Raw genomic sequence first — 12,053 nt, forward strand, 5'->3', positions numbered from 1 at the left:
GGGAGGGTGGGGGGAGAAGAGAAGGGATAGAAGAAGGTCAGACAATTTTCATTTTAAAATTCATTTCAAATTAATTAATTAGTGTAATGCTTTAAAAAAAGAATATTTAAGAAAAAAGGTAAATAAGAAAAAAAATTAATTTTAAAATTTACTTCAAAGACGTTAAAGATATTTAATTGGAGTCCGGAGCCAAAAGGGTAAAAAAAAATTGTTAAAAAATTCAAAAGGGCATATCAATTTTTTTAAAACCAAAATAGTAAAATCGTTCACGATGTAGCGATTTTGTTCGTCGGAAAAAGCAAAATCGCTGCTATAGCAGCGATTTCTTAAATTTGCTTTTTTTTTTAAAAAAAAATAAAATTTAAACAAGTCGCTCCAAATGGAGCGATTTTCAAAATTAAAAAAAAATTATAATTTTTTTTAAACTATTTTTTTTTGCTTTATTTAAAAAAAAATTGAAATCAAATCTTGGCAGGCAGCGATTTTTAATTATTTTTTAAAAATCAAATCGCTGCAAAGGTAGCGATTTACACTTAATTTTTTTTGAAACTTAATTAAATCGGCTAACTTTTTTTTGCAGCGATTCAATTAAAATTTCTAAAAAAAAATTAAAAAATTAAGTGTAAATCGCTGTCTTTACAGCGGTTTGATTTTTTTAAAAAAAATTTAATCGCTACATCGTGAGCGATTTTACCGTTTTGATTAACAAAAAAAATTGATATAATCTTTTGAAATTTTTGACAATTTTCTTTTTCTTTTGACTCCTTACTATTTAATCGCCCCTATAAATGTTAAAAGTAAATTTTGAGAGAATTTGATGTATTTTGTCTAATATTTTACTTACTAGTTACTACAAACTTTTAATAGAACTCCGCCTATGAAATGATTGCCTCGCAATTACTACCTACAGTCTTCCTCCAAGTCAACATGCAGTCATCTTCAACCTTTTTCTATTCCTATTACTACTTCACTCTATTCTGCCTAAAACATTAATGGCTATTCTCCTTTCATTTCTCACTCTTTCTCTTCTCTTCATTCCATTTTCCATTTCCTCATCACCTAATTACATCTTCCCTGAAAAACACTTCATCAATTGTGGTTCTGATTCTTCCATCCTACTCAACCGCGGTGGCGGCACCACTACTTTTTCCGCCGACCCCCACCACACTGACTCCGTTAAAGACCACACTACTACTGCAGCGTCAGCTGGAATCTATCAAACTGCTAGAAAGTTCACTAAATCTGGGTCATACAATCTTCCAATTGATGAATATGGGGTTTACATGGTACGGCTTCATTTCTTTGCTTTCCTTTCTCTATTTGATGCGGAATTTAGTGTTTCCGCTGCTGGGTTTTTGCTATTGTCCAATTTCAGTATACCCAGAAACATAACTTCCCCTGTTATCAAAGAGTTTCTGGTTCCTGTACTAAAAGGTCGTAATTTGGAAATCATTTTCAGACCTGATTCTTCTTTTGCATTTGTTAATGCAATAGAAGCATTTGTTACTCCTCAAGGTTTCATTTCTAATTTCAATGACACCACCCATGTCACTAGCAGTAACAATGATTTGTCCTCGACTGTTTTGAATGTTATTCATAGAATTAATGTTGGGGGTTCTGATATCACCGATGATACGGATACCATGAGAAGAAATTGGGTAGCTGATGATGATTACTTACTTATCAAAACATTAGCTATGAATCATTCAATATATAGTAATAGGCCTAAATATGATCAAGAAAGAGGGGCTACTCAGTATGATGCTCCTGATTTGGTTTATAAAACTGCCAAAGAAATGAATAGTAGTCATGTTGAGACTCAAAGTAACAACTTCTTTAACATAACTTGGGGTTTTGATGTGAAGAGGAATGGTACATTTTTCGTACGTCTACACTTTTGTGACATTGTTAGTGTTCAGCGGAATGGTACAGTTTTCAATGCATACATATATGGTATGTTTGGTAAGCCAATTAGTCCATATGATAGATTTGGAGATTTTGGAGTTCCTTTTTATGTTGATTTTGTGGTGGATTCAGATGGTTCTGGTTTTATGAATATCTCAGTTGGTCCTCGGAATGATTCAAGGTCTATAAATGCTTTTCTGAATGGGGTGGAAATCATGGAGTTGATTAATTATCGGGTTGAGTGGAGTGGACAAACCAAGAAGAATGTTTATATAATTGTTGGTTCTGTTGTTGGAGGCGCGGTTCTCATTTCTGTTTCTATCATAGTGATCTTGTGTTGTTTGAAACCAAGAAAAGCACAAACGGTTGAGAACTCGAGTTGGTGGCCAAGGATGAGTGTTAAATCTGGAAGTACAGATGATAGGACTACTGTAAGAACTCCAATTGGTAGCACTACTCCTGATATGAACCTTGGGTTAAAGATATCTTTCGCGGAGATTTTGCATGCTACTAATAAGTTTGATCCCAAATTTATGATTGGTGAGGGTGGTTTTGGGAAAGTTTACAAAGGAATTTTACACAGTGGTGTTAAAGTGGCCGTGAAAAGAAGCGAAGCTGGACATGGCCAGGGTCTTATGGAATTCCAAACTGAGATAATGCTCTTGTCCAAAATCCGCCATCACCATCTTGTTTCATTGATTGGTTATTGTGATGAACAAAATGAGATGATACTTGTTTATGAATTCATGGCGAAGGGAACTTTGAGAGAGCATTTGTATAGTTCAAATGAAGATCTTGGTAAATCATCTTCACGGTCAGAATTATCGTGGGATCAAAGGCTTCAAATTTGTATAGGTGCAGCTAATGGTCTACAGTACCTTCATGCCGGCTTACCTGAGCCAACTATTCACAGGGATATTAAGTCAACGAACATACTTCTTGATGAAGATTTTGTTGCCAAAGTTGCTGATTTCGGTCTCTCCAAATCAGGTCAACCTGAAGAAACACACATTGTTACTGATGTTAAAGGTAGCTTCGGTTATCTTGATCCCGAGTACCTGAAATCAATGCAACTAACTCAAAAGTCTGATGTCTATTCTTTTGGAGTTGTACTTCTTGAAGTACTTTGTGCTAGACCAGCTGTTGATAACCTGCTTCCAAGAAATCAAATGAACTTAGCTGAATGGGGACTTTCTTGGCTAAAAGAAAACCAGATCGAAAAGATAATCGATCCATTTCTTGTTGGTAAAATTAACCCAAACTCCCTAAGGAAATTCGGAGAAACAGCAGAGAAGTGTCTGCAAGAGAATGGCACTGATAGGCCTAATATGATGGATGTGTTGTGGGACTTGAATTACGCTCGACAGCTTCAACACCCTACAATGGCCCAACAATCTCATGAGGATACCAAATCCGATGTTTCGTGGCAAATGGCATTGCCTGGTATAAATCGCTTACCTTCTATAAATGTAAGCACAAGCTGTGTCAGTGTCACTGAAAGCGAGGTTCTTTCAGAATTGAGGATCGATGAAACCAGATGATTTGTGGCCTCGATGTTGTTAGTATTCATTGGTATGTAATTCCGTCTTATTCTACTTCATTCTGTCTAATGTAATTGTGTATCAAAACAGTGTAATAGTCAGTGTTCAGTTTTAATTTCTGCATTGGTTAATAGGCAAATGCCTCTTGACAATGTATCTGTATTAATAGTATATACATATAATATTGATGATAAAGTCTCATGTCTATTCTCCCATAATGTCTAGTTTTAGTTTTTGGTTGTTCAAATTTATAACATATCATCCTCTCTAAAGTTCTCTTATAATCTATTTTTTTTTTACAATAAAAAAACCCTCTCGGATACATTTCTATCTCCTCTCAAATACATCCTTATTTCTTTTCAGATAGGCATAATACATATATTGGACCATAAACTTGACTTCAAATTTTAACTTTGACCTTCGACTTTCATAATGCACAAACAGACACTTTAACTATCCAACTTTTAAATAAATAAACACATGAGTCCTACATGACAAAATACACGTAGGACACCACGTAGGAAGAAAAATGACATGTATATGACATGTAGGACATGTGTGTCTATTTGTTCAATTTTATACAAGTTTAAATGTTTACTTGTGCATACCCAAAGTTGAAGAGCATAAATGTGATTTGAAGCCAAGTTAAAGGGTATATTTATGTATTATGCCTTTCAGATATATCCCCCACTATCGAATACATCCCTCCTATTAAGTATTGCAATATATATAGGACTACTAAAGAATGTATCCGGAAATAATGCAAAATTCAAGATTTTTATAATTGAAAAATTTATGGAATAGAATATAATTAGTCGTATGTATTTCTATACTTTATATAAATTATACTAAAACAAATGCTTTATTTACTTTCACTCTAGAGTCTTTCATGGTACTTTTGTTGGTAACTTTTAATTATTACCCAAAAGTTCCATTGAAATAACCGTCTATTTATTTGTTATCAAACTCTACTTATATATTTTGTTCTGACGCTCAAATTTATTAGTCATAAATGATGACTGTGATACCAAATATTTTTAAATGTTAAAATGATTTTATAAATAATTATTTAATTTAGAATAAAGTATTGAAATTGATAATAACCTGTCGAAATGTTTAGTGATAAGAAATGATAAAGAATTTTATTAGAATGAACTAATCTATCCTTTAATTTTTATTTAGAAGAGATAATATATTAAAAGTATATGTATGGGAGAATAACAAATGACAAAAATAGAATGAAGAGGCAGTTTATGAGTTCTATCATACGAAGAGTATTTTGAGACTTTAAAAACATATGAGGTACCAAATAGTTAAGTAATTGGTCAAACAAAAAGTGTTTTTCTGCATTGAAATACAATCAAATAGTTAAGTATTAATTTTTATCAAAATTTTCAGGCTTTTTATTGATTAGAAAAGCTGAAATAAACACAACATTATTTGGTTCAACTATACAAATCTAATAACTTTATTAAATAGAGAAAGGGTCGCCCAACTCGGATCAAACCCCAAAAAAAACCTAACCATCTATGACTTCTTCCTTAAGATTAGGTTTCCTAATCCGTCGCTCCTTCTTCTTCATATCTCCATAAGACCTCCATATCTGAAAAATGTTTTTCCTATGGCCAAACGACATTCTGCCTCCTTAATTAATTATGTTGTGAATGATCAATGTTCTTAAGAGGAAGATCATAAGAACATCGATTAGCCACAACATTAGGAGGTTGAAGGCCCTGTTTGATCATAGAATAAACAGTTTTAGAAGAAAAGTTTCTTGGAGATACAAAGAGGAAGCAACGGCGGATTAATAAACCTAATCTTATGGAAGATGTCTTAGATGGTTAGGTTTTCTTGTTTATATAGGGAATTTGTTTGGTCCGAGTTGGGCAACCTTTTCTCTATTTAGTAAAGTAATTAGATATGGGTGGTAGGCCCAAATAAGTGATGTTTTATGTTTATTTCGACATTCCTAATTAATAAAAAGCAATGGAAATATCATTTTTTTTTGAAAAAAAATTAAATTAAAACCATAATTTAGGTTAAAAAATATGACTCTTCATGATTTTTTTTACTTAATAAGCTCTTTTGAGTATTTACTAGACACATAAATAAGCTTGTTTAAAAAATAAAAATAATTTATGAGCTAGTTTGATATGATGGAGAAAGCTACATAAAATATGTCTTTATGGGTTATTTTTATAGAGTTGGTCTTTATTGGGTTATTGTTATAAATTCGTCTTTATTGTATATTTATCATAAATGTGTGTATTTTTCTCCTTAAAAATAACATTTTAAGTAAAGAAAGACGGAGGAGAATTTATTAGGAATAATTACTAAATTACATAACTTTACTTTATCTATTCACAATATTTTCCTACTCTTTTATTAGAATTCAAAAATTCCTTTTTTACACCCAATGATACTTAACTTACTTTTTATGTTGGAAATCAAAATCGAAACTTTCCCATCCCCAAAAATTTCGCCCAAATTTTTTTCCCCGTAAAGTAAATTTTAAATTCAAAAAAATCCAATCCCTATTCATCCGCTTTAGAGTTCAGAATTGGTTTATCATCTTCTCCAGTAAGAATTCTTCCCTTTTTCTTTTTTTAAACTTTTTTGTGTATTTAATGTTCTTCCTTTTCTAAAAATTTTTATAGTTTTTTTTCCAGAATCGAATGTTTCGAAGATTTGAGTTCTAAATCGTTGCATGACCCTATAATCATGACAAATCCAACTTCTAGCAAGAGATCTTCTTCAAAGAACAGACATTCATCAACTTCGAAAGACCCAAAACCCCCAAAGAAAAGTGGTAGAAAGGCGGCACCTTCGATTATTCGACCAACACTATCTACGGTATCTACATTTATATCCCTACCCATCCTGATTTTTGTATCTTTTTCATTAGTTTGATGATCGCTTTTTTTCATTTAAGTATTGTTTATTTCAAATTTTCATTGCACTCATGGAACACAGATTTTTTTTGATAATTTTATGTCTTACACATAAATATTAATGTTTCATAGATAATATTTTAAGTATGAATTTATTATTTTTTGGTACGTTATTTTTTTGTCTATTTATATAACGACAAATGAAATATTTAGATATTTGTGTTTTTTTTATGTGTTGGACAAGAACATTAACATATCTAATATGTTTAAGTTGGATGTTTTGTTGGTATTTCGTATAAAATTGCATGAACATTAATGTATCTAATATTATTGTTTAAGTATCATATTGGCATGTATGTTTTATTTAGGATCACTATTCATGTACATTGATGTATGTAAAAGTTAATAGTGATACTCATTAATGTGATGTTGTCTAACATTCTTTTTGTTATTTAGTATCAGTTAAACCACAACATGATTATATGTCGGTAATAGTATATAAACTGTATATATCTGTTGGAGATTGATAAAAATTATTTATTTAATTGCAGAATATGATTAATGTAATTAAACATATTCCAAGGAATGCTCTAAAGTTTGGTCCATCTACAACACTATTTATAGATTTCCATTGGGTGCTGGTTGTGGTTGTTTTAAAGGAAACGTTTATAAGAGTGTATGACTCATCTATGGGGTCAAGGAAAAGAGTGCATTCCGAAGAGATAAATCAGTTGTCTGTAATGCTTCCAAACTATCTACATGATAGTGGTTCCTTTGATAAAACGGAAAGAATTAATTGATTGTTATTGGAGGCATACAAAGACAAGGAAACGGGTGAACTGTTGGGTCCACAACATTCCTTTGCAGTGGAATATGCATAAGATATTATGAAACAACAAAGCAATAGCCTATTAGTATTGTAAATCAATTTATTTACTTGGACATTCAATTCTTTTTTTAATGTATCTTCATTTTGGCAGGGATTGTGGAATGTATTTAGTTGCTTATGCAGAACATTTGAGTGACGAAATCAACATTCCATCTGTTAGTTTTCAGACTGAATATTTTCGCAACAGATACGGAACATTGTTATGAAATTATGGTATGGACAAATTCAAGACTAGATATATTAGTGATACCAATGATCCTGCAAGGCCAAAGAGTGGTTACACTACACAGGCAGAAGGGGGATTGGTTAATTTAGAGTAGTTAGGTTTATATTATGTTGAAGTTAAGTTAATTAGTATTTTGTTTTATAACTTGTCCTTCCGGCACAATATTAATAAGTAGCTATTAATTTGAAGAATTCTTTTCGTCAAAAAAAAAATTTCAATTTCAATTTTTGTCTCCAAATACACAATTTAATTAACAGTAACTCGCTATTAATTAATTTTGTAAAAGTAATAGATACACAATTATTGCTGATACACTATAAACTTTGTTAACAGTATACAAGATACTATCTTTACACAATTATTACACAAAATGATACAAAATAATTAACTTAGAATGTTTAGTGTTTCAATAAATCACAACGTCTGATACAATATTATCATCAGATACACAATATTCATAGAGTTTTTAAGTATATGATACACATTTTATTATCAAAAATAAATTTGTGTATCTTTAGCAATTAATACACAATAATGTAATTAATATATTTATTATCGTTCAATTTGTTGCAACATATAAAACTCTATATATATTTAGTATCGGTTACAATTATGTAAACAGTATACATGATACTATCTTTACATAATTTTTACCGTTATATGTAAATGAGACTACAAATTATTAATATCTTGATTTAATACAATCAAAATCGATATATTTAGTATCACTACAAATTTTGTATCTTGTAACATTTATATGAAGTTATAATCACATAAAATGAAAAAGTTCAAATCTTATTAGCAAACTAAAATTATCCAGAAACATTATTACACATGAAGCATAAAACAACAACAAAAAAATGATCATCAAGAATCTTTTGGAAAGAAAGTACATGTTCTTATATTGTGACCTTCTTGTCCACAACGTCCACAACAATTACTTTTTGTTGTTAGAGGATACATTCTGAATCCAACCTCATGTGTCTTAATTTGTATGTACAATTTCAAACCCATATCAGTCCGAATACACAAAGGAGACGAATCACCTTCAACAACATATCTAATCTCGATATTTTTTTTAGATTCATCAACACCCAACTCAGCTGCAATTGCTGAAATAAGATTTATGAACGAAGTATTTTCTCCAACCACTATCACATTACTTTTGTATCACTCGTATATAACATCACTTTTCCATGTTTCAGAATGTCTTAACAAGATCAAAATATTTATTATTTGAATCTTCACAAATTGCGTTCCAGAACTTTTTTAAGCCAAGCTTTGCGTGTTTTTTTCGAAAAACAAACTGAAGGTTTGACAATTTGAAATTCACTAATGCCATCAATCAGTTAGAGGTTTATGCAGATTAGACTCTAATTTTGTTAAACGTCCGCTTGAATCGTGGGACAAATTTTATCCCTTTTTTACGCTATAACTGATAACAACAAATTAAATATTAAAGTATCTGTCCGCTCTAATTTAAGTATCATTCCTCAATATTAAGTATCCGAACTCATATAAAAAAGGAGATTTTTGGTAAATAGATAAAGAGTAGGGATAGAAAGTAATTTGTCCATTAGACTATGTGATTTGCCTAATTTTTACTTATCATCCTCAAGTTTTGAAGGATATAGTTAATCTTAAGGTTAACGCTTCACAAAAAGAAAGTCAAGCATAAATACAAAGATTAATTTTTTATGCCCCAAATTTGGTGATATGTTTTTTTTTTTGAAATTTAAATTGTGTGAACTTTAAAAGACAATTTAAAATATATACTTTTATTAAATTGATATGAAAAAAATTGCACAATGTTATCATTTAAATGTGACTATTAAATTAATTTGATTAAATTTTACTTTAAAAATTAGTCAAATTAACTCTAAAAAAATAAAATATAACAATTTATTTAGAGGGATTAATATTTTGGTTGAGTCATTAGCTGTTGTTTAATCACAATTAGATTAAGTTTTAATAAACTATTTATTGAAAAGTATAAAGAACATAATTTAGTATTAGTGGAGAAAGCCTTAAACAATGACTTATCAATACCTCCAAACTAACACCACATTTGTTTGCACTTAATGGATGTATGAATCTTAATTATTCAAATTAAGTCCATTTAATAAGTTTGGTTTTTAGGTATGAATCTAAATCATTCAGATTCAGCTCATTAAGTTCATTTGTTTTTTTTTTAAAAAAAAGTCTCTTAATGGGTCTGAACGAATTAGATGTAATGACCCATTTAGTTGTTTTAGATACTAGAGCTTGTTATTTCATAAAAGATTTCTCGATAGATTCTAAGTTATTTTGAACTATTTGTAACTTTATTATTACATTAGTGGGATAATTTTAATAATTTATTAGTTGGTGGTTGAAGAAAATAACATTAAAATTAATAAGGTTACTTTTACCACTTATATAATTAGTCTTTTAATAATTAGGATAGTAAATAATCTGTAGAAGAAAATAAAAGAGGGAAAGAGGAGAACAAAGAGAGGACGACGTGGAACAAAAATTGAATGGAAAACAACTGCCTTCAGGTAAATCTTTAATCAGCCGCAATGTTTTTCTCTGCATATTAAATGTTGGGTGGGAGATTATATATATCATTACATATACTACTTAATGTCATGTTATGATAGAAGGAATATTAACAAAAATGAAAGTCTAAGTGGATAATTAATGATAAGAAATCACTGAAAAATTATGGGTTGGTATAAGTGTATTAGTTAGTGAATACAATGATTTATTACTTTCTGTAGTCGAAGCTAAATAGGATTTTTCTATATAGTAACATTATAATTTAATTCATATATTGATCGATGTCATGTTTAATTAATATTTATATTAAATGAGGAAGAAGGGAAAAAGGGATATTGGCAAGTTATTCTTACGTGGAGGCTATGTGTTGCTGTAACATTTACCTGCAATCATTGGTAATGACTACCAAATGATTGAGGCATCAATAGGTATGTTGGAAAATTGGTTTCTGTGTATTATATGCTTACGATTTTGGTGGGTTAAATTTGTGTTGTAATTGTCTAGTGTAACCATAGTAAGGATACTAATCATAATAACAAATAATAATAATAATAATAATAATAATATGATCGATGGTGCATAGATCATGGATGATAGGCAGGAGGTTTCATCTTTTCCTCTTTGACATACTAATGTACATGATCCTTATGACTTGGGCTGTAACTTTTTGAATAGTTATCATATTATGAACTAAGTTTTGATATATTGAGATAGATAACTAAAATAAATGTATTATATAATATTAATATCATTAGATTAGGTTACTTGGAGGAATATAGACTTAACTCTAGGCTTGAAATTTTGACATGTATGAGACTTGATAAATCAGTTGGTATCAAAATTTAGGAACTTGACTGTAGAATTGAGTGAGTTTTTGGGTCTAGGCTAGAGTACATATAGTAATATGAGTGTTTGTAGACTCGTTAACTTATAAATTATGCATATATATTTGATAGATTGGAAAGGTTCAGAAGCATTGATGAAAGGAAAAATACTGGAGAAGTAGCTTGCTTGACTTCGTTCTTCGGTGGAGGTAGGTTATGATTTATGCTATTTGATAGTAAAGTCTTAATAGTGACTGATATGCATTGAATAATATTGTGAAGTTTTCTATGTACTTGATTGTGTGATTGTGTGTCTTGGTCGTGTGTTTTGTGATAGGTCTGAAATCCCGAGATCGTGAAATGTATAATCTTAAACCATCTCTATCAAAGTAATGCCTTGAATAAAGAAGGTTCGATGAAATATTATTAACGAATGAAAAAAAATGGTGATAGTAAATGATAAATTAATGGTGTTAATGGATTGGAGTGTCACGTTTCGACACGGTATTCTTGGATCGGAGTGTCACGTTCTGACACGGTATTTTTGGATCGGAGTGTCACGTTCTGACACGATATTCTTGGATCGAAGTGTCACGTTCTGACACGGTATTTTTGGATCGGAGTGTCACGTTCCGACACGATAATATTAAAGGAAAAACATGTCGAATTAATGGAAGATACTCAATCTCAAAGAACTCAACTCCCAAAATAGTTTGGTTCGGAGGCATGAGTCCTCATGTGTGATCTTGATACCGTTGACTTAATACGTGCTTAATTTATTGTTATTGACACTTGTTCATGTTGTTTGTTGCTTATCAAATGTTAAGTGCTATAGTTGAGTTCATACTATTATTCTTTGTATATTAGTTACTATTTTGGGTGGACCGATGATACTTACTCATTACATGTTGCCTCGTACTGAGCCCTACTTGTTTTCTTCTTTGTTTTCCTTTTATGAAATGCAGCGAGTGTACATATGACTTCTGATTTCCCTCAGCTCTAGCCAGCCTCCCGCATATCAAGTTCCAGGGTGAGCTATCCATTCAAGCTCGTGTTGGGTTCTCTCGGTCATGACATGATGTCCTATATTTTCGGACACATACCATTTTATTCTTTTATTTTGGTGTATTTGATATTCTTAGACTTAGTATTGGAGATTAGATGTCCTTGATGTGATGACTTTCAGGTTTTGGGAAATGATATTTAGTAACATTTGAGTTTCCGCGTTATGCTAGT

General features: G+C 30.7%; 1 protein-coding gene and 1 long non-coding RNA gene across 2 annotated transcripts; both read left to right on the forward strand.

Moving 5' to 3' along the window:
• Positions 1-896: 896 nt before the first annotated feature.
• On the forward strand, positions 897-3,664 carry LOC107012181 (probable receptor-like protein kinase At5g24010). The gene has a single exon (XM_015211949.2). The coding sequence runs from the start codon at positions 993-995 to the stop codon at positions 3,444-3,446; it is 2,454 nt and encodes an 817-aa protein (XP_015067435.1). The 5' UTR covers positions 897-992; the 3' UTR covers positions 3,447-3,664.
• Positions 3,665-4,774: 1,110 nt separating this feature from the next.
• Positions 4,775-7,640, forward strand: LOC114076445. The gene is made up of 3 exons (XR_003577376.1): positions 4,775-6,026; positions 6,104-6,299; positions 6,889-7,640. It is a non-coding gene; the product is annotated as an uncharacterized LOC114076445 (long non-coding RNA).
• Positions 7,641-12,053: the final 4,413 nt, after the last annotated feature.

This window comes from Solanum pennellii, chromosome 3 (assembly GCF_001406875.1).
Source record: "Solanum pennellii chromosome 3, SPENNV200".
NCBI lineage: Eukaryota > Viridiplantae > Streptophyta > Magnoliopsida > Solanales > Solanaceae > Solanum > Solanum pennellii.